Source organism: Excalfactoria chinensis, chromosome Z, assembly GCF_039878825.1.
Source record: "Excalfactoria chinensis isolate bCotChi1 chromosome Z, bCotChi1.hap2, whole genome shotgun sequence".
Lineage (NCBI taxonomy): Eukaryota > Metazoa > Chordata > Aves > Galliformes > Phasianidae > Excalfactoria > Excalfactoria chinensis.
In genome coordinates this window covers 73588082-73606515 of record NC_092857.1, presented here as the reverse complement: position 1 = coordinate 73606515, position 18434 = coordinate 73588082, and the positions used below count along the sequence as shown (strand labels likewise).

Here is an 18434-nt window from a genome sequence, read left to right as displayed (position 1 = left end):
TTTTTCAACACGGTCACCACTGTATCAGCTGTGGTAGTAGATCATATCTCATTCCACAGAGCAGTTTGTTAAATCAAGGGGGTCTTTTCAGTCGTATTGAATTATGTTGCATAGTCCCCAGCTGACTTACAGTGAAGAAAAAAGTTAAGACTGTGGTGAATATTTGTCTGCATGGAGTTTCAGAATGATCTGTCACAGTCAATCATAGAGTGCTCTGTAGCTTACCAAGTGACAGTTGATGGGGCTGCAAGATGAGAAGATCCCACTGTGAACATTCAAACGGATACGTACCTCATGGCTAATTAATAAATTACTGAAAACGTCTACAAATTTAAGGTTGTTTTAATGTATGTTTATGAAGGTTCCTGATGTACTTAAAGTTCCATGTTGTGCTTCTTACACAGCTCTTCTTAAAAAGGAACCACAGCTCAAGAAACAGTCGTTTGCTAAAACTTCCATTCTTAAACGTGACGGTAAGAACCCACCTTTGGAGCAGCCTCTTCATCCTTCGTGGGAAGCAAGCAGGAGACGTCGGGAACAAATGTCACAAATTACAGCATTCCAGGGCAAAAAGATTAAATTTGATGACTAGACTGTTTATAAACTGAGATTTTAAAATAGGTTTTCTACAGATTTGCCTCTTAAGATGTATTTGTAGGTGGTGAAAATGGGAGTTTGGACAATTCTTGATGATAAGGACAGAAAACAATGTGGAAATCTTCACCAAGACAACATTTTACATCTCTCAAGAATTTATGACCATTAAGCCGTGTTTGTGTGTCTTGATAATTCCAATTTCATAATGCCACTGTTTATGGGATAAGCCCTAACATGACTGAATGGGTTTTAAGCACATCATCTGTGCTATACAGGAGTGGTACAGATTCTCTGGATTTTTATTTTTGTACAAATATACTTTTTAAGTGCTTGAGGGGATGGATCTAAGGTAGTAGGTAAGAATACCACTACGGAAGTGATAATCCTAGGTCTGTGTTATCAAATAACATCTACAGTTATCTACAGGAAAAGAAATCTCTTAAACTTGCACAGACTTTACAAATCCATGAGTGAGTCAGGTAGCAATGAAAGCCAATTAGTGATGCACATATTGTCAACATTCTGGGAAGCAATAAAATACTGGCCTGTTAAATTGTGATCTCTGCTGTTCTTTGGCCATATTGCTGCTGTGAGTTACTGAAAATGCATCTTTAATACTCGTGCCCTGGAGATTGGATCGGGGTGGTCTGTTTTTCATGCACTTGTACAATTAGAAGTCATCTTTCTTATTTGAAATTGTTGATAGTTAAGCAAATAGGATGCATACAAAAAGGTACTGTCGGACAAAATTCTTTAGTTATTTTAGTATTTCTCTTCAGGGACTTTTTCCTCAGCTTAGTTGAAACAAGTCAAAAGGAGGGATGCTTTATGTATGGGGATAGTGGGAGCAGGCAGCAGTACGCCATTCTAAGATTCACCTGTCTCCTAGTGTTGTAGCTCAGGGAATTATTGTGATGTGGTAGTTTACAGTGTTTAATAAACCTCAGTAGATATCTCTTCTGCAGATTTATCTGCTGTGAAATCCACGTCAAGTTGTGCAGCCTCTCATCTCTTGCTATGAGATATATCTTGCTATGAGATATATATAAGTCTATCCTATGTGTCGAACTCTGTGAAAAAGCAATCTCTTTTCCTGTGTGTTAAGCCACAACCTGTTAGGTTTAGTAAGTGCTCATAACAGCGAGCAAAGAATTTTTATTAACCCTTTGAATGTCACATAGGATAGGGGAGGGGATGTTGGGAAGAACAGTGGATGTTGTTTATCTCAACTTTAATAAAGCTTTTGTTGCTCTTTCCCATAGTATCTTGCATTAATATGGACTACATAAATTGACAGGTGAATCAGGAACTGGCTGACCTGCTGAGCTCCAAAGGTTTTGAATAGCAGAAAGACAACATAACTGAAGAGGTAACTGGTGGTTCAGTGCTGGGCTCGATAGTATTAAACATCTTCATTAACAAACTGGATCACAGGACTGAGTGCATATACAGAACTGGGAGGAGTGGCTTAAAAGCCAGACGGTTGTGCTGCCATTCAAGCAGACATGGACAGGCTAGAGAAGTGGTCAGAGGGAAAGTTAGTTAAAAAGCTTAGTTAAGGAAAATGGAAAGTGCTGCGCCTGGAGAGCAGTGGCTCTGTACAGTAGACTGTGCTGGATGCAGATGGGAGGGAAAGCTGCTTGCAGGAAAGGACATGGGTTTCTGGTGAATACCAGCAAACCATGAGCCAGCAATGCATCCTAATGGCAGAGATGTCCAACTCCTTTTTTGGAGGAGCAGCAAGTTTGGAAAGGTGATCTTTCTTCTCTGTTCAGCACGGGTGAGGCTGTACCTGAAGTGGGTCCAGTCCCTGGGAGTTGTGGACTTCACAGTACAAAGAATGTGGACACACTGGACTAAGTCCAGCAAAAGGTCTCCAAGATAATAAAGGAAATGGAGTATCTGACATACAAGGAGTGGCTGAGAGCTGGGACAGTTCAGAAGGCCTGGAGGATCTTAACAGTGTTTGTAATTGCTGGGAGGGGAAGATCAAACCAGACTCAGTACAGAAGAAACAACAAACTTTGTCACTGTAAAAGGGTCCAATGCAGGCACAAATCGCCCAGAGAAGATGTGAGTCTCCATCCTCAGAGATACTCAGAAGCCATCTGGACATGGTGCTCTGCAAGCAGCTCTAGGTGGCCCTGCTTGAACCAGGGTTGTTGAGCCAGGTGACCTCCAGAGGACCCTGCCAACTTCATCAACTCCTTGTGATTTGGTAACACTCAGAGGAGTGAGTCAAGCAGTGACTTACTGACTACCATCTGTTGGTTAAAGCAGTTACTGGATACGTGTAAAAATGCAGTCGCTGTGTAATTCCTCAGCATATTCTATTTGTGATGATGTTGCAGCCAAATGGGAGGAACGAGCTTAGGGATTTTTTTTTTAACATAGTTTGTCCACCACTCTGTCTCGCTCCCTGCTGTAGACTTTGTATCTTAGTACTTAAATCCCAGTATTTCTGCCCATCCTCTTACTCTGTTCAGTTGTTGTAGGCTAAATATTACAGTTGGATTATTGTTATCTGGGTATGTCTTTGCCACTCATGCTTTTTTTTCTGTACTTTAACTAAATGTCAGTAAGTGTGGTATTATCTTCCTGAACTGCACTGATGCTGAGATAACTGGAAGTTCATGTATCCTTCCATCTCCCAGTGCTTTTTGTCGCTCTTATATTTAATGTACCACCTTGAATGGCGCCAAACACAAAGCCAGAAGCATCACAATAAAACATGAACACGAGAAAACATTTTTGTTGTTCTTTCGTAGAGAAGGATCATCTTTTGTAGAAAAAGACTTGCCGCATGCAAAGTCCTCTGGTTTTCCAGATGCAAGTGCTGATCCTTAATGCCTAAATTAAATAAATGAACGAGTAATCCTAGTTTAACGCTATTCCCAAACAAATGTTTGACATGTGACTTCTCTGGTTCCAGCAAAGGGCCAAAAGAATTTCTTTTGTTTGCTGTCATCAGTTCTAATGCAGTTTTTCATGGACAGATTATCTTTCTTTGAGTAGATGAGCGTCGTATTTTAAGAGTTGACTCACTTTGAAGGCTAAGAAGTTAAAGAGTGCAAACAGTTTGAAACAAAATGTCTTTAAGGAGCATATGTTCTAAAGTGCTTTTTTGCATGTGCTAAGAGATCTAAGAGCGTTAGTTTGTCTTGGCATTTGAGCAAGTTTCTTACTACATTCTTGCAGCTGTAATTTGTGCCCATAGAATTCTTCCTGATGCAAACCTAGTTTATCAAAACATCTCTTTTTCTTCTTCAGAAACAGGACTGAACTTCTGAGCTCCTATCCAAATAAAAAAAATAAATAAATAAAGATAAGCTGAACATGAATGAGAGGAGGGAGATTACATTGTTGGCGTTGCTTCAGATTTTAATAGGCCGTTACCACTTGTAGCTGGTGCTTGGTGACTCACCTGGATCGCAGCCTCATTGTGCTGAGCAATGTACAGGCGAGTGCTGATGGCTGAGGCTTGATGTTTTTTACATGCAGCTGGGTGATCTTTGTGAACTGATAAACCTGATGAACACGCTTGTTGATAAAAGCCCAAGACATTTTTTCTTCATGATGGCAAGATTTGCAACATGTATATGATGTTAACCTGGCTTGTAGCATCGTTTAGTCAGTGACCTCTCATGAAGTATTGCCAGTTTATTTTTCTAATGAGGTGGGAAGATATTTCACTCTATGACTGAATCCTGGAGAATCATGCTTTCCACTCCATTACCGTGCTGTAGGAGAGGTGTGCTCACTCTGTGTATGTGCAGTCAAACACTCGTAGAGTGCTTTTAGGTGCACAGTGTTTTCACTTCAAACAAGCTCAGATTTATTTCCAAGACAGCCACAGCAATTGGATGTGTCATTGCGATGACTGCATTTTCACATGGAGTCAGATCCACACCAAGTTCTGCACTCTGCAGAAGGAATTCACTTGAAGGAATTTCTGCTTTGAAGATTTTAGCTCTAACTGTAATCACTTTGCTACATTTTAGAAACAACACCACATTTCTGTCTTAAATAATTCTGCATTTGCTTTATGAACTCCATATTTCATCATTTTTCTCTGCATTTGCCCAAAGGCAAGAACACTAGAAAGAACGTTTCAATGTTTTTTGTCGTATTCTGCATTAAACCCTCAGTGAAGGGAATAGAGATGCTTCATAATTCATTATATTTCATCAGTTTAGCGTACAGATTGCAGAGGCAGCAGGGTGCTGATTTGCATCCAGAAAATGCAAATAATGGATTACACGTTTTTGGAGTAAGTGAGTGTTCAGTGTGTTAAGTCTACTGTCTCACACTGCATTGACTCTCTACGGCAGAAACATTTCTTCCACGTGAGTAAAGTTTTTGATGCAGAAATTCTGACAGTGGCTTCTGAGCTCCTGTAGAGACAGCTGATTGGTAAAGGAAAACTTCATCAACAAGGGCTATGTCCAAACGAGCTGCATCTTATCCTATTATGCCTTCACTTATTAAGCGTTTGTGTAGTACGAGAGGTAGTCAACATCATCGCATCTTTTCCTTTCTTGTTTTGCCTTGGCATGACTCTTCCTCCAGGCAATGGCATCTTCCCCATGTTCTTGTTCATGTAGGCACGCACAGCTTTGATTGAGGCTTTCTCATCAAAGCTGGATGTGGCCTAAGGTGACATCCTGTATTAAGTGCCACACTCAGACAAGTAGAAACGCTTGAAAAATTTTATTCAAGTCATTTTCACATAAACTTGCAACCATAATACGGGCATGTAACACAAGAATATGAAAGTGCAATAAAGAATACAAAGCTAGTGTCTGAATATTATAAATAAGAACTCATCAGATAAAGATGCAAAGTTTTTCCGAAGTCAAGACTCTTGGAAGAAAAGTGAAGGAAATAATGAAAACTTCAAAAAAAGCTGCAAAAACAAGTGGCATTTCACTGAATCTGTAGCAGTTAGTTGCATAATAGAAACCTCCCCATAACATATTCTTTGGTTTTAATTCAAGTTAAAACCTTTCAGCACCTTCTAGGATTTGGAGAAAATGAAAAAATGCCATGTCAGCATAAATGTGAGACACAGGATAAAACCACCTTTAGTTGTCTCATTTATGACATTCACCCTGCTGGTTTGAATGGGTACAGTACAAACAACGCATAAATGACTACGGTACGTTTGGTGTTTGCACCCATTCAACGCTGCATCGTAAACTTCGGAGCAGAGAGAAAACGAGTAGACTTTTCACCAACACAAAAACATCTACACAATATGCTGGTTCAGATGGTGACCAATCTGTCATTTCTGTCCCGTTTTTGTCTAGCAGTATTCGAATCACTGAATATATTTCAGGATTTAAAAAAAAAAAACAAACATTTAACGAACCCTTTCTGCTGTGAGCCTGGTACACGGTGCCTTCCTGATGTGCAGTTTCTATCTGAAGACCTGAAACGTGGGAGGCAATTGCTTCACACACGTATTCAACGTTCTCATGTTTCAAAGAAAACCTGAGACTACAACGGCAGCGATTTTGTACTGCAGTTTGCCTGGTATTGCTCCCAGCGTGACTCCTTCTCAAACACCTGCTAGAAAGGGTTCCGAAACAGAATCTGCTTTGTAAAATAGATGTTATCAAAACTGGTTTTTATAAATGGTTTTCAACAACAACAACAAAAGAAAACGCATGTAATTTCTTAAATATATTCCAGTATGAAAATAGTTAAGATATCTGGGTCAAAACTGCAAAAAGCCAAGATACTGAAGATACTGGCTGGCACTCCCCTATTTAGAAATGCTTCTACACTTGCTATATGATCAACTCTTCTACTGCATTGTGATTAACTATAGTTAAATAGGGTAAATTAAAGTCACATTTCTTCATTTTTTTTTAATCCTAAAATCTCTTGCTTTTCTAGATAGATTGTTCGTGTTATCTTAGGCAACGTTTGTGCTATTGTACATTACTGTCACGTCCCTTAACATACACTTTAAAACAAATAAGAACATTTTGCTACGGAAAAGAGCTACATCTCTGTAACCACAATATCCCCAATACTCAGTTATGGTGTTCAGCACCTTTCCGAACCAGGCCGTTCTCACTGAAAGGTCCAAGTCCAGTACTACAACATGCTCCACCTACACAGGATGCTTAAGCTCCTCTGGCTTCTTGCTGATCTCGGTGGAGCTCTGCAAGCAGTTTGGATATAGATATGCAAGCAGGGTACTGCCTTGAAAACTGAGGGAGAGACTCCTCAGCTGCTCTGTGTCCAGTTAGCACTCTCTTATCCCACATTCAGTGTCAAGCACCATGAAGTAAGAGCACACCACCTCTTACCAGGAAGCAGACTGTGCCCACCACAGCTTAGCTTCCCTTACAGTAGTAGCTTGTGTGTCTATTTCACAAGCTGCTGCCAGGACTTTCACCCCAATTCTGACCTAAGTTTCTAGAAAGGTGAATGCAATTGCATCTCTTAAAGACTCTTCGAGCTGAGATTTCAGAAGCCTAAACTTGAGCCAGGCTTTGCAGACACGTGTAACAAATGGCTTCCTAAGAAATCTGGTTTCCCAATTTCGCTCCTGTTTGGGGCCCACAGTGGTAACCGATTGCTAAAATGGATCTCTGAACCAACAAAAAGGGACCTGCAGTCTAAACTGCATTCAGGACACGCTTCAAACACTGGGTAGTGAGAAGGGGGCTGTTGGTTCTTGGATGCTTTTTCAGCATACCAACTAGCTGTACAAGCATAACCTAGTCATGATTAAGGTGGAAATACTTCATCGTCCTGAAATAAATATATGCAGTAAAGATCCTTAACAGTTATCATGACAATGGATAAAACTTCCAAATAGACTTCATAGGATTCTATTGCATAAAATACTTCCAAATACTACCTGAAGTATTCTCAGCAGTGATCAAAAACCTTACAGATTCCTCAGATTTTTTCCCTCCTTCACCTATACTGAACAACACATGTATTTTATATATATATATATATATATAAATGTATATATATATACACATATATGTGATACCGAGGTTTCACGTTTCGTTAGATATTTGGAACTGCTGCTTAAACATAACCAATACCAATCAGTACTTCCAGGTCATGGTTTCAAAAGTAGATCCTTCATTTTACATGATCTGAAATCTTCCGAAAGGAAGCACGAGATCCCCTTGTGATTAACGTTATTTCACAGTTTAAAAACAAAATCACAGCTACTGTAGCTTACAGCAGGGTGCACTGCAAAAGCAAAATGATTTGGGGATGGGAGGAGGGGTGGTGTACCCAGCACCAGTAAGAAGATCAGTGAAAAACAATTTGATGTGGGCTGGAAGTTTTTCCCCTTAACAATGTTTGGGTCCTGGACAGCCTAAGTTAGGATGCTTAATGTATTTGCTTTTGTTCTCCCTCTGTATTTTCAATTTCGACGGTTGAATTCTGAGATAGATAGATAGAAATTTTAACAGCCAAATGCAGTACTTAAGGGGGAAGTAGGCATTAGGCTTTCTCACAAGGAAAATACCACGTTAGAGATTCTGACCTGCTTTTATTTTGTGGCGCCATCCGAGTTAGTTAACTGCCTGCACTGATGGCTAACCTGTTCAAATGGACTGTTCCTCACAGATGACTACGCCAGGGACTCTCCATCATCTCCCTGAGCCCTCTTCTTGTCAGGTAATCATTTCTATCCACATTCTGCGTGCGGAAGTCTTTTAAAAGCCCCACCTTGAAAGATCTCTTCAACGTACAAAGGTGGATAAGTTCTTTAATTCGTTCCTATGGATGAAAGGCTTCTTTCAAAACCCCATCTGCTTTCGACTTAAGAAAATGGTAAAACTTCTAACGTATTAAAAATGTAAACATAACTTTCCTTGCAGGGGTATAACTGACAGATAGATATAGATATATGTATTTCTCTGCTATATGTTAATATCCCTTGAAAACTGAACACGCTTTTCTCATTCGTTATCAACATGTCCCAGCAAGTTTTGCTTGAATGGTTACAAAGGAATCACTCTCAAGCAGTTTTTCATCCTGGTGCTTTCTGAGATGCTGGCGTTAGTACTTCCTATTGCATTTTACCTAATTCATTTTACAGAAAGATTCGCTACCTTTTAGAATATGCTCAACTCGTTCACCAGTAATATTCTGACTGAAGTCTATCTATCATCACCTGAACTCCAAAAAATGCTCTTTTTTAGGTTTTGTTTCTTTTTGGTTTTGGTTTTTTCTGTTTTGGTTCGGTTTGGGTTTTTTTTTTTGTGCAAATGAGTTAATCTTTCAAAATTTAGAATATCAGTCACCAGATCCACACGTTTCAATGGTCATAAAACATAACGCCAATTCAAATGCTTAAAACCCAGCTCCGGATTTTGCTGAGAAGCAGCCGACGTGCTTCAAAAATCACGTGGTGTGTGTGGGTGTACGTGTGTTGTGTTCTGTAGTTTCACTTCTATACTGTTTACATCCTATGGAAAATTTTATATAGTGATACTTCAGGTCAAAACATTTGGCACCGTCTCATCCATTTTCTCGCATCTCTCTCAGTATCTGTCAGAGGAAAAGAAACAGCGTTACGCACGTGGCCAAAAAAACCAAAAATCTGCTAAATATGCTTCCATACATCTATTTGATTGCATTTACTGATAAGACAAGGAACCTACTGAGTTAAGGAATAAAGCATTAATATCTCTTCTGTTTGAATGTGAAAGAATAGAAAGAAGCTGCCTTTGCTGAAGTACCCGTTAGTCAGCTCTGCTACACATAAATGCTTTTAAATAGCTCCTTCCACTGGTCCATCATTGATTTCTCTGCCCTGTAGGATACCTGCTCTGCTGGTTTCCTGCAAGCCTTACCAGCACACGGTGAGAACAAAGAAAGAATGGGGCTGATGGCCATTTAACCTACGTGTGATTATAAATACAGATCTCCCTGCTGGGCTGAAAAAAATGTTTCTCGTTTTAGTCTCCCTTCATTACCCACTTCCTTACATTCATAAGGGTAACAGTTCAATATTCTCACTATGTTTCTTTCCTTGATGCCGTTTCCTTGATGGTAAACTGTGCTGCCATTTATTCTTCATTATTGCTCTGGAATTTATCTTAGATGAATCTCTATGCATTGTTAGCACACCATTTCTTTTGCCACGCAAGCCAATCCAACTGATAAATGTTGTGTACGTGTAAACTACTGCAGCACCTGGGAACTGCTCTTTGTTGTGTTACAGAACAATTGTGTTTCGTGTGCATCTTCCATAGCTACCAACCTACAGCGGATCTACTAGTAAGAACACTAATGAAATGTGAATTTGCCTTCTCAGAGTTAAAACGATACCAGCAGAGTTGCATCAGTGTTTAAACTTTTGAACAGCCATCAGTGCAGCATATCTGGGATGGCTGTTCCAGGAAAGACAGTCATTGCACCCACAGCCGCAAAGCTGTGTGGGATTTTACAAAGTGCTTTAAGAGGTATTTCACTGCTCCACAGCTCTGTTTGGATGCTCTGAGTGGGTACCGAATGAGCATAGAAGGACTGCTGTGCAAATACAAAGAAGGACTTGAACCAGGCACAGTGACTGCACAGGCAGTAGTAGCTACCGTCAAGTGTCACATATCCCAGTAACAAGACTTCAGAAGCAAAGTTCTCACTTCCTAGGATTGCCTTCAAGCCTAAATACTATCTCTTTAAAAGCTAATGCTATGTAATGCAAATCATTTATTTACAACAGGTCAGAATTCTCAGGTTATGCAGTTATCAACAGCAAAGTAATGATTCTGAACCTTCTCTCCAAAAAAAACACACCTTTGAAACGCACCATCTGAACTTCAAATTAACACACCAGATCCATGAAGCGATGAAGATTCTAACCTCCATAAATCTGAGTGTCAACTTCTGTGCTGTGAGCACAAAACAGTCAAAAAGAGAATATACTTACGGTGAAATTGTACAGCCAGAGGCATATGCATGGTGGCCAGTATAGCGTATATCACAGCGTACTATGTTGTTGGAGTAATCAGATTCAGGTACCAAATAACTGGGGTTTACACTGACCTTAAGGGAAGAAAGTAGAGCGTTGTATCTTGGTTGGTAACTTTACATTCAGAAGGACATACACATATGATTTGCATTTCAGGGGGGCAGGAGAGGGGGAAAGAAGAGAGAGAAAAAAAGAAGCAACTCTGCTAAGTTCCCTAAGTCCTTACCTTCAGAATGTAGTTTCCAGGTTTCACATCTGTGATATCAATCCACTGGCAATCTATGTCAGCATTGTAAGTGTCGTAACAGCCAGGACTCAATCCCTTAAAAACAGAGTGAGAGAGGTGTCAAAAATCCTTTAAGGAGGACTAACATTCCATGCATTGGTAACACTGAGACCAAAGTACACTTAACCATCACAGTGTCTCAACAGGGAAAATTAAAATTACTAAAGGGAATGAGTTTTGTCTTTTCCAGGCATTTTATTTGAATACCTAACCTAGAACACGTAAGTCTAACCTGCCACTTCTATAGTGAGCACTGTACTACTGCTGTTGTGTAAGAAACTGCTATACTGTTGGTAGGTGTTGATCTGTGAGACACCTGCATTTTATCTGTTGTCTAAACTCAGCGATGATGTGGAAGTATTCATTTTGGAAAGCACTCTGTGAAGTGGTGCTTGGCCATGTCCAGTTACCATTTTCCTCTAGCTGTGCTTCCAATGAGTGCGACCATGGTGCTACAAGGATGGTCGGCCACCAGGGGGTCCTGAGCAGAAGGCACTGATCTGCATGGCACTGCCCACCTCTGCAAGGCAGAATGCTGGCACTGCCTCCTCACCGTTCCCTAACAGTCACACCTGCCCAAATACAAATAAGGTCTTATCTGTATTGTATTGCCTTTTATGTTACGCTACTGTTTCTACACAAATAACCCTGATGCAACTACTCACACGTATTTACAAAATAAGAATAAAATCAACCTTGACCAAAACCTGGACCTAAATATCCACAAACCTCAAGTAGGTCACTGCTGAGGTTCCTGAGGATGAGTTTGCTCACCTGTGTTGGAAATTGTCACTTCCCTTAGGAAGAAGGCACCTTTTTGCTACCGTGCCTAAGTGCTGCCTCTGGATACAGAAAAGGCTACTTTCACATCTAGTTTAGCAGGGGGGTAGCCTGGAGGGACTTATCTTCAGGCCAAGACAGAGATGTAAGAGCTCTCATAGAGCTGAAAATGCTTTCTTCCTGACATGTCTCTTTTGAAAACTTTTTTGCTGTCGAGGAACTTCAATAGCAATCTCCGCATATGAATTTATCAGCGATTCAAACTTGGCATCTTTCACCACGGCTGATACAGATTGCCTTAGGGAAAACTGATACATCCTAGTAACACACAGACTACACAAAATCCAAGCCTTGCAAGAATTCCCTCTTGACCCAGCTGGTGATCAGCTCAGACTCTCTCATCTATGTGCCAAGTCTGAGGCTGGAGGAAAATTTTACAGTCCAATTGCAAATCTCTGAAATATAGGCTTCCAGTGGAAATGCTGACACAGGCATTATTCTAGTGACACAAATACTCCAGCTGCAAAATATGCACATTGCTCAGCTAGATGTCATAGTCTACAGAAGGAGAAAAGATACTGAAAAAAAACCTCTTCAAAGCCTGTGTGTAGCGTAGATCATTCATTATATTTAACATTCAAACGCAGCCTTGTCAGCCAGTCAAGTATGGCTGTCATTTCTCTGTAATAACATAATTACCTCCTAAATTAAAAACTGCAGAACGAGGGATTCAAATTTACAGGATGGCCACAATGAGTTAAACCACTGGTCAGTCAAGCTCAATGCCATGTCCGTGACAGTCGTCAGCAGCACAGGACTGAGCAAAAGGCAATGTAAGAAGTGAGAGCTGTAGGGTCCTTTACCCAGCTCAAGTCCCTCCAGCAGGCATTTAACAATACCTGAGACACAGATTATCATGTTTAACGCCCTCCATTATTTTGCCTAAAACTTTTTTATCAACTTACATAGATACTTTTGGTCCCTGCAACTCCCAACGCCAAGGAGTTTTGTCATTTACTCATTCCCATGTTAAAAGAGCACCTCTCTCCGTTTTAAAGCTGTTGTCCAGAAGTTCTTCTGGATATCCTCAACTATTGCACCGCAAAAATCAGCCAGCATCAGCAGTTTCCTATTGCCATCCGGGACCACTCACCTATTGTGAGACACTATTTCTGGCTTTCCAAGTGGCACAGCATGGTTGCCATGCTACACTCCTGGTCATCCTCCTCACTGTCCTGGTGTCAGCTGGTCTGCCCACTTGACTCTAACAGTCTTATTGTCACTGACTTGTATAACATGTGTTTTAACCTACATTTTACCAACACCAAAAGGGTAATGTCCCTTCACTTCAGTGACACCCACATTTGGCAGCAACAGGGTACACCATTAGACTCCAAGTTGCCATCATCCCCAGAGTGGTAGAGAATTTCCAAGCCAGCTAACACATAAGATGACACAGCCCAAGGTGACAGAGGGCAAAGAAGGAAAGATAAATTAGGTGGGAAAAACTCTTTGTCGTATGTGAACCAATTCTTACCTGTGTGTGTGCTGTACACGCATACCGTCTGTAATACCCGTAATCACAGGAGGTATCTTCAAGGCAGAAACTTGCTTTGTGTCCTTCAGCAACTTTTCTGTGCGAGCTTGCATCTAGCAGGTCATAGTGACTGAATTCATCCATGCTGTGGTAATGCCTGTTAGACCACGGATAAGTTGTTAAAGATGGATCAGACTGAGTCAATGTAGTTTTAATATATTGCTATGTCATTATCTTCTGTTCAACCTGAGCAATTTCCTTCTCGTTACTGGAACTCCTGAGTCAGTATACTTTCCTGCTACAAGCCACTCAGTTAAGTGTTGTTTTTGTCATTCCCGTTTTCAGTGACCATGAGAATGCCACATCCTTTAAGCCAGGTTGCAACTCATTGAGGGAAAAATGTTCTAACAGTGCTGTTTTTCCAACAATTCCAGTTATATCACGGATAAACCGTTATTATCAGAATAACAATAGCAAGTACTAAGTTGCTCATGCTTGAATCATAAATCTCATAACTCTGCCTTTAGGTAGAGTCTGGCTAGGAATGCTTACCTTACATGCTATACATACCAGAGAAGTTTCCTACTTCTTACAAAAACAAAAAGCAGGAATTTACTTTCCTGTTCCCACACTCCTCCCATTCATAAGATTAGCAAAAAACAAAAGACAAAGCCTGCCTAGAGGGACTACCATTTGTGCACTGATCTCACTATCTCAGTTATTAAGAGCTAGCAGAAACAAGAGTCAGGACGCCAACATCTTTGTAGGCTGCACTTGATGTGGTCTCTATTCCAAAACCATGTGTATGCTTCTCATCGTGGCACACTGATTCACTTCTCTTGCTCTCATGTGTAGTGAGCTCTAGCTTACACTGCTGACTCAAAACACCCAGTGCTACAGAAGGGTTAGGGTTAGGGTTCATAAAAGGCCGCAACCTGAACACATAGTACCCGTCCACACTTTGTCTCTGCAGCATTTGGCTGCTGTTCCTTTCAAACACTTCCAGATCATCAGGTATACAAAAAACAAAAGATCATTAAAAAGGTTTCGAACACGTTGTTAAAGTGAAAAGAAGCCCACAAGTCCGGAGCATGCACAACCAAGAGCACTAAAACCAGTCCACAGATGATGACTAATGCTAGTGGCTTGCCAAAGTCACTGGTAGTGGTAGATCATTTCCAAATGGGCTTGTTTCACTGTCAAAAAGATGATCATGAGAAATGCCTTCTTTTGTTCTCATTGGCAGCGTATCTTCTGCTTCTTGGAATTAATATCAGAGACATTCTGCATCTGGATAATGATATCTAGGCTACAGTGGCACCGTAAGAAACAGCTTTTCTACCAGTGGAAGATTTCAAGTTATCTCCATTCATTTCATCCATTTATCAACCAAGTTATCACCAAGGTGAGGGGATTTTGGTGTCTGTTGTTGTTTTTTTTTCCCCACAGTTGTGGGTTAAGTACTGCACTGAGGGAAGCTTGCTTTGTTTTCTTCGTTTGGTTTTAGCTTTTTTGCAATATTTTTCTAAGCTTTATAACCCAGTGGCATCAGTCTGTCTTTGAAAGAATTGGTTTCAATATAGTTGTGGGGTTTTTTTTTCCATTCAAGTCTGACCACAGGCAGTTGAGGTTAATCCCCCTGTAACCTAAGAGAAATATTCCACTGACTTCAGTGGATTAAAGGTCAAGCCCTCTTCACATATTATTTCTAATGGTATAATATTAAGCTAACACAGATGCACCCATAACTTAGGATTATACTTGAAGCAAGGTAAACTTGGTTTGGTAGTTTACAACTGGTCCTGCCAGAAAAGAGTTAAAATGGGAACAAGAGATATTCAAGAGCAAAACAGCTTTGTGGAAAGATTGAGATGATCAAGGTGTGACATGGATATTGATAAGGAGGTCATTCAGCTCAGTAGCTCGTCTATTGCCCATCGACCTGAACACTCCTCACCAAGCTAACCCAAGAAGTTCAGGTCACAGAATATGGGTGGATGTTTAGAATGAGAAGTAGAAGGAACATGGTACTGAATGCACATTTCAGATTTTCAATGGTTGATTTAACTTGAAACTAGCTAGTAACCTACATAAAAACATGGATATATAAAGGAGAAGGTGCCACTGTCAGAAGTGATTTGAGGCTTATACTTGTAACATATTTATACTAAGAGTTTTATACTTGCAGATATCCAAGCTTGATACCCATTTCGTTTTCATGTGGCTCTACAAAGTGTGACTACCACAAAATGACCAAATGCCAAAGCATTCCCACAGCTCCCACTCATTCCAACCCAGTTTTACCAAACATCACAAAAAGACAATGAGAAGATACCATACTGAGGCACTTCACTCACTGGTGACAGCTGTGCCACTCCCAGGAATAACGAGGTCTGCTTGGTAGGAAATCTGAAGTTCCTTGGTTTTTCACTCTTTGAGGGAATCTCAGGAGCACTCGGTTATCATAGTCTCTAACATCCGCTCGGTAAGCTGAACTATAATAATGCAGGGGAAAAAGAAAAGAGCCATCAACTTCAAAGTACTTCGGATTGTTTCAGAGGTAACTGAATGGCACAGATCTTGGAAGCCTGCTTTAAGCTCATGCACAAGAACTCTACACGGTGTGCTCAGAAGTTCCTCCTGCTATCAGACAGAGTAAGATTCAGACCTGCTCCTAATCCTGGGTCTGATCACCAGCTCTGGCTCTGTCTCTATCAAATCACTGCTTGGTTGTGGAAGTGCCCGGGTACCAACAGCACAGTCTGACTGTTGCTGACCGAGACAACACCATGTGAGCGTAAGGTCACGGAACAGATGCTTGCTTCCGCTGTTAGAAAGAATTACTGAGCACATGCCCTGTGCTCGTCCTATTTTATACAGCTGTGACATATGTCGTTTGTATTTTTCTTAATATTGGAATACTGCAACCAGCTGCTAGTCAAGAACATTTCAAGTAGTCTTCGTTGTGAATTGTGCACGAAAAACACCAGTTCTGACTACACCATGTTCTTCTATTTCGGCAACTGAAGAAAGAGCATGGCCGTGGAAACGGCCTGACATCAGTTAATGATGCTGCTAAATAAATAAATCTGTTCTGCATGAGAAGGTATGAAGCCAGTTAAACGGTTACAGCCAGCCGTCTTGGTTTTGCTCCAAACAAAACAGGAAAATCCCTCACTGCCAAGTGTGGAGGACCCGGCTCGTTCCGCAAAGCTGTTATCTGCGACCCTTAAAGAGCCTGGGGGTACTTTTCGAAGAGATTCTAGTCTTAAAACGCGGTCTTAAGACAAGCCGTGATAGACAGGCACGGGAACGGTCAGCGCGTTCCGACTTGGGCAGAAGCTGGTGCTGGTTGGGAATGGGCTTGCAGGAGCAGAGCAGCTCAAGGCTGGGCAAGGGGAGCAGCGGATGCGCGCCTTCGGACCCGAGGGGGTTTGCGGCTGCCCCCGCCCTGCCCAGCTCGGTGTGATGGCAGAGCCGTGCGGGTGACCCGTCCGCTCCGCCCCGCCCGTATTGCGGTCTGTACCTGGCCAGGCAGTTCTCCTCGGCGGCGCAGCGCAGGTTGTACATGGACATCCTCTGCACGTACGTGGACGCCTGGATGTAGTAGGGGTCCGGGACGAGGTCGGGCAGACCTGCAGTTCGTCAGAGAACCACAGAGCAGCCGTCAGCCGGGACGCGGCTCACGGCTCAGCCCCGCCGACCGCCGTCTCCCCCGGCCCGGACCCCCCGCCCGCGGCGGCAGAAGGGGCGCGGGTTCTTACCGTACTGGAAGTAGCCGGTGCCGTAGCCGGGCCGGTACCTGCTGCCCTGGCGCGGCCGCTCGTAGGTGTCGTAGTAGTTGTAGTAGGGATTATCGTCCGTGTACTTGTAGGGGACATTGTAGGGGTCGTCGCCCACCATCATGTCCTCCCTCCCGGCCCGCAGACCGCTGGGCGCGGGTAGCCCGCCGGCGCTCCGCTCGCTCTCGTCGCCGGGGCCGCCGGACCGCGGGGCCGCCGCGGATGGGCTGGCGGCGGCGCGGCTGCCGGAGGGAGCCTGATAGCCGGCCTGGAACCAATGCCGGGCCCCCGAGCCCCGGCTGCCGCCGGGCTGGGCCCGTGGCCGGGGCTGGGGCTGGGTTTGGGGCTGGGGCTCGGGCTGGGGCCGGGCGGCGGCGGCGGCGGCGGTCCGCGGCACAGAGCCGTTCCCGCGGAGCAGCAGCACGGGGCTGCTCGCCGGCTCGGCCGCCTGCCGGCGTCGCGGGGGCTGGTACTGAGCACCCTGGCTGAGCAGGCTGTACACCTGTCCGTTGTTCTCCCACTGGATGCGCTGCCTCCAGGCGGCGGGGGGCGGCTGGCAGCCGGCGGGCCACAGCCCGCTCCAGAAGATGCAGGCGTGCAGCTGGGCGAGCAGCAGCCCCGGCGGAGCGCAGCGCATCGTCTCGTCTGTCCGGGCCCCGCGGGTGGGGAGAGAACCGGGCGAGGACGGGGACTAAGGGGGGAGGGGAAGGGGGGGGCGGCGGGCGCGGGGCGGCCGAGCGGAGCGGAGCGAAGTGCGGAGCTCAGGCGCGGCGGCAGCCGGGCGGTGCCATCGGGCTGCTCGGGCCGACGGCGGGGAACCGGCCCGGGAGCGACTGTCCTTCTCCTCGGTATTTATAGACGAAGGGTGCGAAGCGGCAGCGAGCAGCGAGCAGTCAGCCTCTCGCCGTCCAGCTCCGGCGTCTGCAGCGAGGAAGGAGGAGCAGCGGCGGAGCAGGGACTTTAAACTCGCTGGCACGCTCGCAAAGTTACACAAGCCCCGCTGGCTGCGCCCCCGCTATTCGTGCACGTAATGCGGCTGAAACGTGCGGCCCGGACGGTTCCCCTCCGCCGCCCCCCGCCCGCGCGGGGGCGGCCGCAGGGAGACAGGGCAGGGGCGGCCGCGGGGCCCCGGGCGGAGCCGGGCCGGGCCGGGCCGGGCTTGCGGCGGGCGAGCGCGCCCAGACACACGTAGGCTGCCAGGCGAGGGGCGCGCCAGAGTATGCCGTGCGGCAGAGCCAAAGTATGCAAAGGAAAAATGCTATTAGCTCATCAGCGCTGGGAGACGGAGCGGGGCGGCGGGAGGGGGAAGGGGCCGCGAGAGAGAGAGGAAACATATTTATGGAAAATGTGCTGCTGGGGAGCGGGGCTGGGGACCTCCATCCCGGAGCCGGGGACCTCCATCCCGGAGCCGGGGACCTCCATCCCGGAGCCGGGGACCTCCATCCCGGAGCCGAACCACCGCGCCCCGTAACGACCCCTTAATTAGGA

General features: G+C 44.1%; 2 protein-coding genes across 3 annotated transcripts in view; one reads left to right on the top strand and one right to left on the bottom strand.

Annotated features, from left to right (window-relative positions):
* The window catches only part of SRFBP1 (serum response factor binding protein 1), an 86294-nt gene extending 82954 nt beyond the window's left edge, over nt 1-3340 (top strand). The window contains exon 8 of the mRNA XM_072360346.1: nt 405-3340. Coding sequence (XP_072216447.1) covers nt 405-592 — 188 coding nt within the window. The 3' untranslated portion in view covers nt 593-3340. The remainder of the gene's footprint in view (nt 1-404) is intronic.
* Nucleotides 3341-7620: 4280 nt separating this feature from the next.
* On the bottom strand, nt 7621-17936 carry LOX (lysyl oxidase). 2 transcript variants are annotated; one of them, XM_072359922.1, is made up of 7 exons: nt 16929-17936; nt 16691-16799; nt 15522-15659; nt 13165-13321; nt 10788-10883; nt 10520-10635; nt 7621-9135 (listed from the first exon to the last, which is right to left on the bottom strand). In XM_072359922.1, exons 1-7 carry the CDS (start codon nt 17581-17583, stop codon nt 9129-9131), a joined length of 1278 nt encoding a protein of 425 aa, XP_072216023.1. In that variant the 5' UTR covers nt 17584-17936; the 3' UTR covers nt 7621-9128. The 2 variants fall into 2 exon arrangements, with proteins under 2 accessions (XP_072216023.1, XP_072216024.1); XM_072359923.1 differs by lacking the exon at nt 7621-9135 and having other exon boundaries at nt 10516-10635.
* Nucleotides 17937-18434: the final 498 nt, after the last annotated feature.